The following is a 15674-nucleotide window of genomic DNA, read 5'->3' on the forward strand; positions in this document are numbered from 1 at the left end:
TTTGCAGTTAGACTATATTGCCTAGCCTCCTTTGCAATTAGGTGTACTCATGTCAATGGATTACGAATGGAAGTAGTATGTGCCATTTCCAGACTTGACCCATTAAAATCTGTGCTGCATGTTCTTTATGCTCTTTTCCTTCTCTCCCTGTTGATGCAGGCAAGCACAGGGATCTGGGAAGTGCATGTTGAAGAAGGCAGAGCAACAAAATTGAGGAAGCCCTGGGTCCCTGAATCATTGTTTGGAGAGGGCCACCCACTGATCTGGAACATCCATTTTTGGGCTTTAAGAGAATGAGGAATAAAATTCTATTGTGTTTGAGCTGTTGTACATTTTTGGGTTTTGTTTGATTTCTCGGCTAGTGTTACCTTAACTAATGCAGTCATGCACTGCATAACCACATTTCAGTCAACTACAGATTGCATGTACAACAGTGGTCCCATAAGATCGGTGCCACATAGCTTAGGTGTGTAGTAGGCTATACCACGTGTGTTTGTGTAAGCACACTCTATGATGTTCGCACAAGTACTAAATCGCCTAACAACACATTTCTTGGAACTTATACCTGTCGTTAAGTGCTGTGACTGTACAGCAATTCACTGGCCTCCGAGAGGGGAATTCTCTGCAGAATCTGCATTTTTAACAAGTGCCCAAGAGGAGTTTGAGAATCACTGTTGGAGGCAAAGGGGAGCCAGCCACACATGGGTTGAGGGCAGGCCAAGTCACAGGATGCTATTTGCATTTTAGAATGGCAGCGAGAAAGCAGAATTTTACCTCCTTTTTCTTTGCCAAGGAGAACAATCTACTGACTAGAAAGAAAAAGAAAACCGTGGTAAGAGAAAATTGAAGTTCAAGATGAGTAAAGAGATTATAACAAGCACCAACCTGCTGTAAATGAGCTTAAGTCTCTTGGCCAGGACAAATTACCCTCCAGGGAGTAGAGGGAACTCACCATCAAAGCTGTAGAGCCTCTGCTGATAATCTTTAAGGAACATGGAGACGGGAAAAGAAAATGGAACACGAGAGATGGGAAAATATGGCTTTTATTAGTAAAGAGGGGAAAAGATTCTGCAAACTACAAAAGTGGGGATATCCTATTCACTCTCATTAAGTTGATTATTTAAGGCTGATTTGTAAGCGTGTGAAAAATGGAGAATTCTCTAGAAGCCCGTGTGAGTTCTTTAAGAGCTAGTCTCAACAAGGTAAGCGTATTCCCAGTTTTGTGATAGGCTTGCTAGATTATTATGTCAGGGAATTGTGTTAGCTATGGTAGAGGCAAAGCATAATCCCAGCTTGATATTTGTCAAATCTCATGATGAATTTGTGCACAGGATAAGTAATTTCAACTGCAGACTAGTATTCATAGTAGATGAATTTGGAGTTGTCTTATGGCCGTACCCAAAGATGCTGATCAATGTTAGGGTAAAGCAAATTTCTAGTGAAAGGCCGCAGTCATGGTTCCATCTGATATTTTTATTAGTGACACAGGCATAGATGTCTTGGTTAATACTTACCAAATTTTGAGATGACATGTAGAGAATACATTGGTTGACATAACAAGGTCCAAAGAGTAGGCTAGAGTGCTAAGCTAAATGTAATGCTGTGAGATGAAACAGACGAATGGGAGGATGGAGCACAGGGGTCCAAAAAGTCCCCTGCACGAGGCCAGGGCTGAGTGGCAGTAGCTGCCGTCTGAGAGAAAAATGCAGGAATGTGGCACCAGTCAGCGGTATTGTTAGGTGCCCAGTACTCAGTACAGACTCGGAGGTTAGCTGTGAAGCCTCTGGGGTTAGCTGAGACCTGTATGCGTTTATCTGAAGGGCTGTCAGGAGCAGAAGGGCCCAGGCAGGTTTCAGGTCTATGTGAGAATGCACTCTCTACAACCATCTCACAGCTGTCCAAATGGATGGGCTGCTCAGACAATAGGAGCGCCCATTGGTGGACATGACCAGCGGAGAGAGGAAATCCCTTGGTGGGAGGTCATGGAAGGGAGGAGGGCATCTAATGGGTGTTTGGCTATAAAAAATCATTAAAGTCTTTCCAAATATTAGTAGCTGCCATTACTGGCTACCATTTTGTGAAAACTTAAGATGTGCCAGGTACTGTGCTAGATAAAATGGGCTCAAAAAGCCCTGTATTAGTTTCCTTTTGCTGCTAACAAATTAGTACAAAATTAGTGGCTCAAAACCATACACATTTATTATGTTATAGTTCTAGAGGTCAGACATCCAAAATAAAGGCGTCTGCAGGGCTATCTTCCTTCTGGAGGCTCTGGGTGAGGAGCCTTCCCCTTGCCTTTTCTGGCTTCCAGAAAATTCCTTGGCTTTTAAATTCCTTGGCTTTTGTCCTCTCCCTCCATCTTCAAATCTCTGTCTGTCTATCTTTCTTTCTGCTTCTGTTATCGTATCTCCTCTGACTCTGATCCTCTTACATCCTTTCGGAAGGACCCTTGTGGTTATTTTGGATTCACTCAGATAATCTAGATTCATCTCTCCATCTCAAGGTCCTTCACTTAATCATGCCTGTAAACTTCCTTTCACCATGTAAGGTACCATATTTATGGGTTTTGGAGAATAGGATGATGACATCTTCCAGGGAGGAGGGTCGTTATTTTCTCTACCGTAAGTCTTTATATATTATCTCATTTAATTTAATACCTACTATCTTGAAGAGTTGGGCATTATTTCCACTTAGCAAAGGGAATCAGAGCTGCAGCGAGCTGAAGTTATATACTGCACCTCCATGAAACAGTGGGCCTGGGATTTGAACCGGGTTCTGCCTCTAAAAGCTGGGACTCTAACCACTCTGAGGCTGTACTGTGCATGTTATTACTATTCTTAGAGCCCATAATTCTAAGCACTAATAATTGCTTTTCTTTAATGATGTTAATTTAGTGGTGACATTATTGCAGCTTGTTTTTCTAAAATGGCACGTAAGTCAGACATTTCTGGCTACTATGAAATTTACCTGGCCCCCCTGCTGTCACCTCAGCCTCCTCAACTCACAGCTTTTCCCTCCTGGATTTTGTCACCTTAGGCCTTCTCAGCTATGGGAGTTAGGAACAGTGTTATTTTCTGAATTCAGATCTGACAATCTTTGTAGACGAAAGGTTACACAGCTGCAAAAGTTTGTTTTTAACCCAAAGTAACAGAGTTGTCAGGGAGAGTGTAAAAAGATTGCAGAAATGCAGGTTAAACACCTAGCGATTCCGCGAGGCAGCAGGAGCAGGGTCTTGAAGATGGCATTTAGGCCTCAAGGCAGACCTAAAATTGGCAGCGTCTGCTTGAAGCCCGTTCCCCCAGAAACTGGAGGTCAGGCCCTGCTGAGGTGGGCCGTGGAGAAGTCTGTTCAGACCCTCTGTGCTGGAACATTTTTTCCAGCATCTGAACATCCACAGCCCTGCCTATCCTGCTGCAAAGCTGAGTGAGAGACGAGCCAGTGCCCGGTTTTACGGATGGAAACCTGAGATTCAGAGCCTTGCTCAGGGTCACGTGACCACCTTGTGGCAGAGACTGGGCCCAAAGTTGAGGGCCCTGGGTTCTAGTCCTGCCACTAGCTACTGCTCGGGGACAATGAGCATGTCACGTCTTTTCTCTGGTCCTCCTTCCAGCGCGCTCCGCCTTGACCATTCGGAACCACGGTACGTCACCATCATCTGCCCTCCATCTGCAGCCCAGTTCTCACCATGCGTGCTCAGCCATGCTGGGCTGGGCCCTGGGTGGAAGCTGAGCTGGATGTGGACTGAACACAGCCCAGCTGGAGAGAGCATGCAGGGGGAGGTCATTGATGACAGCAGGAAGTATTAGCCAGCAAGAGAGTCCACAGGGCGCAGGAAGGGCTTGGCTGGGGGTGGAGGCCAGGAACTGACTGTGATGCTGGAGAGGACGGGTAGGGCCTCGAGTCCACTGAGTTCAGCTCCTATTCACCTGCTGCGACCCAGCTGACCTTCCCGTGGTTTCTAGATGGTTCACGCGGCAGTGCCATGGCAGCTTTCATCAAGCCTGTGTTACAAGGGTGGTGTTGACTGAGTGCCTGAGAGTCTGGATGGGAAGGAAACTAACATTTTGAATACGTTGTTTATGCCAGGCACTGGGGTGGGAGGGACAGAAACTGTCTTTACCAAGCGCCTATGTTATGCCAGACGCTGGCTGGGGGTTTTCACTGACCCTGGGTGCAAAGAGCAAAACAACACAATTCCTGCCCTTGGAGAAGTCAGACTCCACATATCTGTGGATATGAACCTTTACTAGACAATATAAGGTCTAAGTAAGATGGTAATTAATAAACATAAAAAGAAGCAGCAGGATGGCAAGAGTTCTTTCTGCCAGAACTCTGGTGTTACAGCGTGAAAGTTGCCACTTTGAGAACATTTCCCAATAGGGGACTTCATTTCTCAAAAATAACATTCTGATGCTGACTTGTGTTCATTGTTCAGCTTGTGATCCACTAGGACTCTTGCATCTTCTTTTTCCCATGCTTGCATCTAGCTTTTGTGTAGTTTCCATATTTCCCTAGAATACTTCCTTCTCAACCCTCAACATTCCTGTGACAAGAGGGGGGAAACAGAGGAAATAATTTTTTAAATGTTCAATTGAGTTTTGTCCTTTTTTTTTTTTCCAAAACAGCTTCATTGAGTTCTAATTTACAGACCATAACATTTACCCATTTAAAGTGTGCAACTCAATCAATTTTAGTAAATTTACAGAGATGTGCAACCATTACCACAACCTATTTTAGAACATTTCCATCACCAGAGGGAATAATTTAAGGACACAATGTAAGAAATATGTGTTTGTTCAACCTACTTGAACATGCATTTCTGAGATTGTTGTACTTAAAATCTGTCAGCAAATTTTAAGTTCCTTCACGGTATATTTTTGCAAAAAAAGCAAAATGAAGTGGAAGGAAGAATCCCAGTGCCTGAAATCTTAAGAAACCATTATCCATTTTGCAGATCACTTCATTAATAAACAGATTGTTACAACAGTAATTATTTTAGAGATGGCAAGTGCCATTAGCTGATACTATGTTATTGTCTATTGGGACTTATAAAAAGTCTTTTTAATTTGCTCTTTGAAAATCACTTACACCCACAAAACCACTTCAGTCAACGAAGTAAATGTAGGAATGGGCAAACCTTAGTTACCATGGCAAAAACAGCTTTACCTTTCACCTTTTTAATTTGTTTCCAGTCAGGATGTCCTTCCAGCCCAGAATTTACTGTTTTGTGGAAGACCTTGTCTGGTGAATCCCATCCCTTTGCAGAAGTGGCCAGTCCCCTCTACACCCATTTTAGAAAACCCAGTGGTCAGAAAGTTCAGAATCTGCTGCTGGCTCCTCTGCCAGCTATGCCATTGCTTGCACAGGCTGGTCCCTCGGCCAGGGCTTATTGGGTGGGGTGCAATGCCTTTCCTTCTAACCTCACGCTCTGTCCTCCGTCTGCTGTAGATCCATCAAATATAGGGAATTGTGTGTTCCCAGGCAGAAAGAGAATCATTCCTGCGATAAAGGTATAGGAAAAGCATGCTCCTAGATTGGAAGGTCTTACAATGCTCTCAAATTCTACTCGTAAGAGCATAAAGGGCTCAACTGCTGCACTGCTGTCTACTCTTCCTGAGAAAGAGACGCCCAGACACAAACTTGCATCAGAGACTTATTTAGTATTTATTTGTAAGTTAAAAAATTAAGTTATCATACATTCTGAGAAGTGTACAACCTCAAAGGTACATCCTGATAAATTTTCTGTGGTGGACATATTCTTATCAAGACAGAGAACATTGCCTGCACTCCCAAGGCCTCCCGAATGCCCCTCCAGTCATCACCTTCAATAAGTAATCAACGTCTGCCTTCTATCAAAGTAGGTTAGTGTTGCCATGTAAATGGAATCACACAGCATGTGTTTTTTGCATCTGACTTTTTTCACTTAACCTTAGTGTCTGTGAAATCATCCGTGTTGTTGCCTATAGCAGTAGTTCAGTTTTTACATTGTTGTATGTAGTATTCTAGTATGACTGTTCCATGATATGGTTAACGTTTCTACTATTGATGGACGTTTGGGTAGCTTCCAGTTTGTATCTACTAGGAATAGTCTTCCTATGAACATTCCTTATATGTCTTTTTGTGAACCTATCGGGCATTTTTATCGCAGTAGAATTTATGGATCATGGGAATGCAATGTTTAACTTTGGTAGATAGGATGATTAAGACTTTCTAATTCTTCTTGTGTCAATATTTTCAGGTTGTGATTTTTTAAAAAGAATTTGTCTATTTCATCTAAATTGTCAAATTTATTGGTACAAAGTTATTCATAACACCTTCTCATTGCTCCTTTGATGTTTACATGAATTTCTAGCGATGACACCTTTTTTTTATTACTCATATTAGTAGTTTGTCCCTTCTTTTTTCTTGATCACTCTTTCTAGGGATTTTAAAATTTTGTTAGTCTTTTCAAAGAACCAATTCTTGGCTTAGTTGATTTTTCTCTAACCTATATTTTTATATCATTTTTTTGGGCTTATATCTGTATTATTTCTTTCCTCCTAATTTATTTGCCTTAAATTTGATGTTTTTTTCCCTAACTCCTTGAAATTGTTTTTAGATCACTGATTTTCTTCCATTCTTTTTTTCTAAAATATGCATTTAAGGGTATAAAAATTTCCCTTTAAGTTGAGTTTAAGCTCTCTGCTACAAATTTTTAATGTGTTGGTTTTTTATTATTATTCAGTTCAGAATATTTTTAATTTCTGTGGAAATTTCTAATTTCTGATTTAGTTTTGAAGCATGGGTTATTTAGAAGTGTTACTCAGTAATTTTCGAACATTTGAGGGTTTTAAGCGTTTTATACTGATTTCTAGGATTTTTCCACTCTAGTTAGAGGACATACTATGTTTAGTTTCATCCCTTTGCAGTTTATTGAAATCTGCCTCATGACTCAGAATATAGTTTATTTTGTTAAATGTCCCATACGCACTTGAAAATAATGTAATCCTGCTGTTGTTGGGTTCAGTGTTCTATATAAGCCAACAAGGTCAAGTCTGTTTATCAGGTTGCTCAAGTCTCCTGTATTTTTACTGATTTATTGTCTGATTATTCTATCAGGTGTTGAAAGATGTATTTGAAATCTTCAACTATGATACTGGATTTATTTGTTTTTCCTTTCAGTTCTGTCAGTTTTTGCTTTCTATGTTTTAGGTTTTGTTTTTAGGTGTGTACAAATTTCAGATGATTAAATCTTCATGCTGAATTGGATTTTTGCCACTGGGAAATGCTCCACTTTACCTCTGGGAATATTTCTAGCCGTAAGGTCTGGCCCTGTCTGCTATCGCTATGGCTAAGCCAGCTTTCTTTTGATGAGTGTTTTCAGGGCATATTGTCTTCTACCCCTTTGCTTTCACCCTTTATGTGTCTGTCTGTTGTAAACAACACATAGTTGGGTCTTGTTGTTTTGAATTGTTTTTCCAGTCTGATGATCTTTTAATTTTAATTGGACTATTGACCCCACTTAAATTAAAGAAATTCCTGGTTTTTTGGCGTTAATTCTATCATCTTATTATTTGTTTTATATTTGTCCTGTCTGGCTTTTGTTTTCTTTTTCTCTTTTGCTGCCTCCTTTTAAGAAAAATGGTTTTCATTATTCTATTTCTTCCCTCTAATAGCTTGTTAGTTATGAATTCTTTTATTATGTGTTTAGTGTTACCGTACAGCAGAGGTTGGCATACTTTTCTGTAAAAGGACAGATAGTAAATATTTTTGTTGTTGAGAGTCACATACAGTCTCCGACTCCCTCCTCCCCCTTCTCCTTCTTCTTCAATGATTCTTTAAATGCAAAACCATTCTTAGCTCCCAAGCTGGACAAAATAGTCTGTGGGCTGCACTGGGACAGGGGTGATAGTTTTCCAAACTCTGCTAGAGATTTACTGTATGACTTCACAGAATCTACTCTTCAGTTAATAGTTACACTACTGCCTGGACAATACATGGGCCTTACAACAGTTGAATTCCATTTCCCGACTCTCTTCTTCCTTTCATGCTAGTCAGTCATGTGTTTTATTTTTCTATGCATTGGAATCCCACAAGACATTACTACTTTTACTGTTTTAAATAGTCAGTACTGATTTTGATTTGCTCTTATATTTATCATTTCTGGTGCTCTCTATTGCTTTTGGCGTTACTGTTCTTCCAACGGGGATCATTTTGTCTGAATGGTTTCCTTTACTATTTCTTGTAATGTGTATCTGTTGATAATACATTTTCATAATTTTTATTTGCTTGAAATTTTTGTTTGTCTTCAATTTTTAAAGGATTTCCACTGGACATAGAATTCTAGACTAGCAGTTATTTTTTCCCCCTAGCATTTTAGCTTTGTCATTCTATTGTCTTCTGGCTTCTATTGTTCGTGTTGAGTAGGTCTTATTGTCACTCCTAATTTGTCTTTTTTCCTCCTCTGGCTATTTAAAGATTTTTCTTTTGGTCTTTGGTTTTTTGAAGCTTTACTGTAATGGGGCTTTATGTAGTTTTCTTTGTTTTCATGTGTTTGAGTTTTTGTTAGAGCTCCTTGAATCTGCATATTGATGTCATTCTTGATCTTTATCTCTTCAAATACTGATTCTGGTCCACCTCCTCCCTTCTCTTCTTCTGGGATTCAAATTCCACACACGTTGGTTCTTTTCACTGTGTCTCACGCTCTCCTCTCTTTCTCTGTTTCCCTCGCTTTTTCTGTATATAATATGTGTGTGTTTTGTCTTTTTTTCTTTTGCTTCAATTTGCTTATTTTTCTACTGAACTATTTTCCAATTTACTAATCCTCTTTTCTGCTGTGTCTAATTTGCTGTTAAGGCTATCTATAACCTATTTATTGAATCCTTAATTTCAGTTATAGCATTTCTCAGTTCTGGAATTTCTGCTTGTTTCTTTCGAAATAGATTCCAGTTTTCTTTCTTTTCATCTATTTGTTTGAATATATTAATCCTAGGTTTATAAAGCCTTTATTTGATAACTACAGTATCTGGATCACCTATATGTTTCTTTCTAAAGTCTCTGTTTCTTTGGTTTTTTTTAGCTTGATTTTATCTAGTGTTTCCTGGCACGCTGGGTAATTTTTGATTGAATACTGGATATCACAAATGATAAATTGCTAAGGCTCTGGATGATGTTGCTTTCCTTCAGAGAGGATTTTTTTTTCCTAGTAGGCAGTTAAAGAGTGGGCAGATCACCTTGATCCTATCAAGAATTGAGATATTTTGAGACTGGATTTTAAGCCCTGGGAGGGCTGGTCTCTGTCTGGCTTGTCTTTTCTCTTAGTGTATAATCCTGCAGCTGTCTCAGTGAAAATCTAGGTTATTTACCAAAACATCTCCTCCTCGGTGAGCCCTGAACTTTAATATTTTTTCTCCCTTCAAGACTAGCTCAAACTCTGACTGGTTTCCAAGCCTTTTAGAAGCTGTTTACTGCTTGGTTTCTTGGCCTCTTGCCTATCTCATGGGAAGCTTAGCAATGAGAAAATTCCTTGAGTGGAAATCAAATGCGGAATTCTGGGCTTGTTTCTACATGGGCCCTCTCCCCAGGATAAGGGCTCCCTGTGCTCTGGCTGCCTTGACGGCTTTGAGCTCCAATTTCTGTCTTCTCAGACCAGCAAGCCGCTGTGGTTCGAGACCAATGTTCCTTCTCTCTCTCAGTGACACCCCTTGAGAAGCGGCAAACGCCCTGAAGGGAAAACATGAGGGAAAATTACGTTTACTCACTGCATTTCCCTTTTCTCCAGAATCTTGGCCCCTAAAGTCCTGGCTGCCTTTGTTACTCTCCAATGACTCGTAACAGCTGTTTTCTGCAATATATTTAGCTTTTATAGTTGCTCTCAGCAGGACGGTTAACCTGACACAAGCTCCTCTGTCAAAGACAGAAGCCAAAGTCTCCAGAGATTTATTTTTAAAAGTGGTTTTCAGCACATGTCCTGAGGGCATTGCACATTTAGCTCTATCTCCTGCATCTTCTGAGGCATTCCCAACTGAGGGCTGGCAAGGTCTTCTGGCATCTTCAACACCAACAACAATAAATTATTAAGCTCTGTTGAATATAATTTGTAAGTATTAACTATTTGGTAAGTATTTTAAAATTGAGATTAATGTGCCAAGTATGATCATTCTCAATCAGATCACTCTGTGTACCATAACATTGACTCTCTATGAAATAAACTTCACCATCTTTCACTTTATACAGTTGTGAGGCATTCCATTTCAAACATACACACACACACATCATGCCTCTTTTCATCCCTCTGGGAACCCCTACCTGATATTCTGACTCTGCTGTTACAAAGCAATATGACCATGGTCAAGCCTCTTTCAACCCCTGGCCCTTAGTTTCTTCATTTGGAATATGAGGCAGGGGTGGGGAGTGGGATAGGACCAGGCAAGTTCATGGGGTCCTTCTAGCTCTGATGGTCATTCTGTCTTCTGTGCCTTGGTCTGAGGAATCCTTGGTGGAACAATGAGACGCTTAGACAGCTCTGAGCAATGGATCGTCACTCAGGCTGCAGAACTCACTGCCCTAAGTCAGCCAGTCTCGTGGCTGTGGGGCCAGTTCTGTCTGCGGCATGGGAACTGAATGGCCTAGGCTGGTGCTGTGTTCCTGAACAGGCAGACACCGTGGGTGGTGGGCTTCTCAGGTAGCCACATCCCAGTGTGAATGGCAGAATGAGAGAAAACAGCTCACACTGTGCCCAGCCTTTCGCAACTGTGTCATGCAACCCTCTCAGCCAGGAATTTCAAATCTGGAGGAGGTTGCTTCTCAATCTTTTTCAAACTGTCTCTTTCCTGTTCTTCCCAAATATGCCATCTTGTAAGAAATGTCTGAAAAAGATCGACCCCTCCTTAGCCCAGTGATAATTCTAAAATCTTCAGCTTAGAATCAGTCCTGAGCCTGCTTCCTCCCTTCCCTTGCTCAGCTCTGTATCATGGGATGTTGACATGACCTGGCTGCTCTTCCAGGCTCCCCTGCCAGCCAGCTCCTGGTTGAGTTTGGCTAACAAGCAACACTGGAGGGAGAGTGAGGGCAAGAAAAAGGGAGAAACCAGCATATTCCTTTCCCTTCCTCTTTGCCTTGGGTTGATTGATCCCTTGACAGAAGTACCACGACTCCAGCCCCTCACAGATGGGCTCACTGTGATTTTCAGCATCTGAGGGGTGACCCCAGCTGTGGCTTTACTTTGCCCCACCAGCTGAAGGGTGGCAGTATTTTCCTGCTGCACTCATCTCACCATCCCCTGCCATCTTCCCAGCCTCTGTTATCAAGTGGAAAACCGATAAGCACTATTGAACACCCTGTGTGTGACTACTTGGAGGGCTTGCTGCTTTCCTGTTTAGATCCCAACTAATTGAGTTACTAAAAACTGTACTTCAAACATCTTTTTCTTTAGTATGTATATAATTGAAGCCCCACTGAAACACATTTACCTCTGTTTCCTTTATCACTTTCAGAGGTAGACAGAATTCATTCATTCATTCATTCACTCAATAAATATTTAGTGAGATGCTGCTCGACACCCTAGCCAAGTACTGTGCTAAGGGATTCAGCAGTGAACCAAACAGGCGAGGTCTCTGACCTTGTAGAGCTCACAGCTCTGTGGGCAAGACAGCCTCCAATCCTTGGAATAAAGCGTGTTGAGAATGAGACACTATTGTAACGTACAGACTTAGGAGACAGACAGAATAGGGTTCATACCTCAGCCTACAACTTACTCCAGGTTATACGAACATGGGTGAGGTGCTCTGCCTTCCTGTGCCCCAGTTTCTTCTTTGAAAGAGCACTTGGTCATCCAGTTCATGCCAGCCCCAACCTTTTTACGTGTTCAGTGAGGATGCTGATGCTACTAATGTCATAGGATTGTTTGTGATTAAATGAGTTGTTAGTAGAGAAAGAGACTGATGCCCAGGAAACAAACTCACACCAAAGATTTATTTTTAAAAGCAGCGTCTGGGGAGCACACACTCAGCACTGCTGAGTGAGTGAGGTCGGAAAGGTGAGGCGAGGTTAGAAACTAGACAAGAAGGGGTGAAGTCTGAAGCTTGGATAGAGACGGTTGCTAGGAGGAGCACCCGGTCACAAAATTTGAATTAGACCCATGGCAATTTCCACCGCCATCCAATCCACAGCCACACTGGTCTGCGTGCAGGTGGAAGTGGGAACCCTTTTGTCCTCTTTGCTTGGCCAAGATGTCACTTCCTCCAGGAAGGGCTCACTGACTTCTAGTCTGGGATGGGTCTCTGTTACCTGTTCTCTCTACTTTTCCTGTCATTGTCGTGATCACAGCCATCGTTATCATCATCATCATCTTATCATCATCACATCATTACCAACGCTTGTGGAATTGAGCACCCACCACGTTCCAGACATTGTGCTCTGGCTTCTCATGGCACAGTCTGGGCAGCAGCTCAAGTCCAGTGCTTTCATTATTTCTCCACATCATTAAAAGCAAAACTTCCAATGGTTGCCAGAGGTGGGAGGGAGAAGTGTGTGTGTGCGTGTGTAAATTTACGTGTGCCACAAAAATTTAAAGTTGAGGCAGGACATTGCCAATCATCAAAGATTCAAAGTTAAGCTATGCTGAGTATGATTTCAGAGTTAACTGTGCTGTAATTCTTTGAAAATTTGAATTCCGCTGAAGTTAGAGAGACACAAGTGTTGGCTGTAGTCAGAGTTCACAGGGCTGAGATTCATCACTTGTTCTTTGTTCTCATTCTGGAAGCTGCATCTGGCAAGCCTCATGGGGCAGTCCTTGCAGCTCTGGAACCGTTTTCCTGCCTTCCCCGGGACTCCCCTGCTGGACCACGTTCTGGGTCCTCCTGGTGGCTCTATCACCCCTTCAGACTCAGATTTAAAGAAACCATTTACTTACATTTTATTCACATTTTTAAATCATTCCACAAACAATATTCCAATAGCATTAAATAATTGCAAAATCTAATAAAAACCAGTCTTAAACTCATTGGAATCTCATTAAGAATAGGTCTGCTCTTTTTGCTAAATTTTTGAAGATTATTTTGCCTGGTTTTGTCTTTTTTGCATTGCCCAGGTGAGCAGGGGTATAGAAGAAATCATAGAATGTGGGTTCACACACTCAAAATTTTTTTATTCACTTTCTCAAATTTACAGATGAAGAAATTGAAGTCCAAAGAAGGGAGGGGACTTCTCCAAAGCCAAACGTGAAACTTGTGGCCATTAGGAACCAGAACTCAGGCCTCCTGCCCCTTAGTCAAGCATCTTATCTACAACGTCCGGTCTTTGGGCCCAGGCACTGATTTATGGATTTTGACGAGCATATCGTCAATGGAGCCGTCACTAACAGATCAGTCAAGCACTCCTTCACCCAACAAGTCTGGAGCCTCTGGAGCGACTCTGGCAGGTTTGAGAGATGCAGAAGAAGTGGATTCTGCCCTCTGGAAACCTGAAAAGGCTCCGGGCATGAGGTTCACAGACAAACGACAAGCTGCAGTCTCCTCAAGTGCTTGGTCACATTGCTCACTGAGTCTCGTTCGTATCAGCATAAGGATGGCGTCTCTTCCAGTTCTGCTCAGTTCCACAGGCAGGTACTGACAAGGGCCTCCTGTGGCCATGGCAGAGACAGGTACGAGCTCTTTATCTGCTATAATGAACAACATCTCCATCAAAAGGATTCATTTGGTAGGACTGAATAGTTCAAGGCCAAAGAGAGAGAGACGGGAAGAAGGCTCAGGCAGGAAGGCTTTTTATGATTTATCAACGCACAACTGCTGGCATCTCTCTCTTGAAAAGAAAAAAAAAAACCCACTGCTAATATTAATAATTATGCCAGCTTTTGTATAGCACTTTGCAGTTTTCGACGTGCTTTTGAATCCATTATCTCATCTCAGCGTGTCTGTGGGAGATTGCGGAAGTGGGAGAGCACGGAGGGCTGGCGTCTTTGGGGAATTAGCAGGCTTCGCATCCCTGGGAGTCCAGCCTGGTGAGGTGGGTGGGTGCTATTGCAGTGGGTGGCTGCTGAAGTTATTCTTGCTGTGAATGTCCAGTCTAGGACGACCGCCTGAGTTGCTGTTTTCCCAGGGAAACTTGAGCAAGTCTCCACACCATAAGCTGGGATCTGTCCTACTTGTCCTGCCTAGAACTTCATTTCTCATTGAACTGAACACTTGGCTGGTTCTAGACATCCTTCCTGGCCCTTGCAGGCCACTCTTCAAAGGGCTGGGCCCTGTCCTTGTGCCCATGGCTGATTGTAGAGTCCTCCTTCAACACAGCTGGACCTCCAGTGGGACAAAGTTGCTGCCACCCAATAGACTTTGCCAAATGCTACAAGCCAGGATTGCTGCTGCTGTGTGTGCTCATTCATAAAGGCCCTTTAGACACTGTAGGTGTGATGTGGATCAAGGCTGCTCCAGGGAGAAAAGCCCGAGGCGTCCTGCCCTACTTACTGATCTGTATCATCCTCTAGGAAGCATAGGTTGTCCTGACCTGATCAGATCTGATCCGTATCCAAAGTTTCTGACCACCCAATAACCAGACCCCACCTGCACGGGTACCATTTTAATGACTTTTTTACATGATCTTTCCTTTGTCTAGTAAAAAAGAACTCACATACCTATGCCTTATAAATTTAGCCCTACCCTCCACCCATTGCAGCTCTTCGCTGCCCATGGGTCCTGTCCCCATGCTATTCTCTGAATAAAGGAGCACTATCCCCAGACCTTGAGAGTCCAAGAAATCTTTCTTTCAACTCCTCGGCTCGCTGAGCCTGCATCAGGTGGAGGAAGGGCTGAAATGTAACTGGCAAATATTAGTCTGTGCAGGAAAATGTAGCTTTTAAAACATTTTTCAGAACTGGTCTCATCTTGCTTTCTTGCCAGTGGCAGCAAAAACAGCAATGCTAACAAAAGCATAAATACAACCATCAGCACCACCTCCAAGAACAGTCTTTAACCTTGACCATTGATGGCAGCATTGTTTCTTCCAGTTTAAAGAGCGCCGCTCCCCATGCCCCAGGAGTAAATCAATTAAAATACACACTCACCTTCAGGTCTGTGACACCCCCTCCAGCGAGTTCTTCTCCACTTCTTCCTCCTTCCTGCTTTTCTGGGAGGATGCCTGGCTGCAGGACATCCTCACGTCTCCGGACCTTGATGGGCTTGCCTGGTCCGTGCATCGTCCTCCACTGACACCCTTGCCCACTTGTCCTGGGGCAGCCTCTGGCCTCATCAGCTCCACCACTGATGTGCCCACTGCTGGGGGGACTTGCATCTGTGTTCTTGGCACAGGCAGAGCCTGGCCATTGACCCTGAGGATTGGTAGGAGGGAGCTTCTCGATTCCTTATGCAAAGCTCCTAGGAGAGCAGGAGATGAGGAGAGAGTGCCATCCTGGGCCATCTAGAGAACTCCTCAGCCACCTCTAATTGACCACCCTGCACTGTGGGTAGACACCTTGCCTAACAGACAGTTTTTCTGAGGACACTTTGCTTTTCCTGAGATTTGCCCTGGGAAGTCGGGAGCAAGCGTCTATGTGTGGGGGACTCCCCTGCAAACCTGCCCGGCTGACTCTACTGGTTTCTCTTCTACCCGCAGAGGGCTCAACCACTAGAGAGAGCCAGAAATTCATGTCTGACCTCTTCACTGGTAGTTTTTCTCCCTCTTCCAGCTCCTCCACTGGCAGT

At 42.9% G+C, this 15674-nt stretch overlaps 1 protein-coding gene across 1 annotated transcript in view; it reads right to left on the minus strand.

The window, feature by feature from the left end:
* The window catches only part of LOC103561647 (uncharacterized), a 135153-nt gene extending 119984 nt beyond the window's left edge, over window positions 1-15169 (minus strand). The window contains exon 1 of the mRNA XM_070571909.1: window positions 15038-15169. Within this exon, the coding sequence (XP_070428010.1) occupies window positions 15038-15169 (132 nt within the window). The remainder of the gene's footprint in view (window positions 1-15037) is intronic.
* Window positions 15170-15674: the final 505 nt, after the last annotated feature.

This window comes from Equus przewalskii, chromosome 14, assembly GCF_037783145.1.
Source record: "Equus przewalskii isolate Varuska chromosome 14, EquPr2, whole genome shotgun sequence".
Lineage (NCBI taxonomy): Eukaryota > Metazoa > Chordata > Mammalia > Perissodactyla > Equidae > Equus > Equus przewalskii.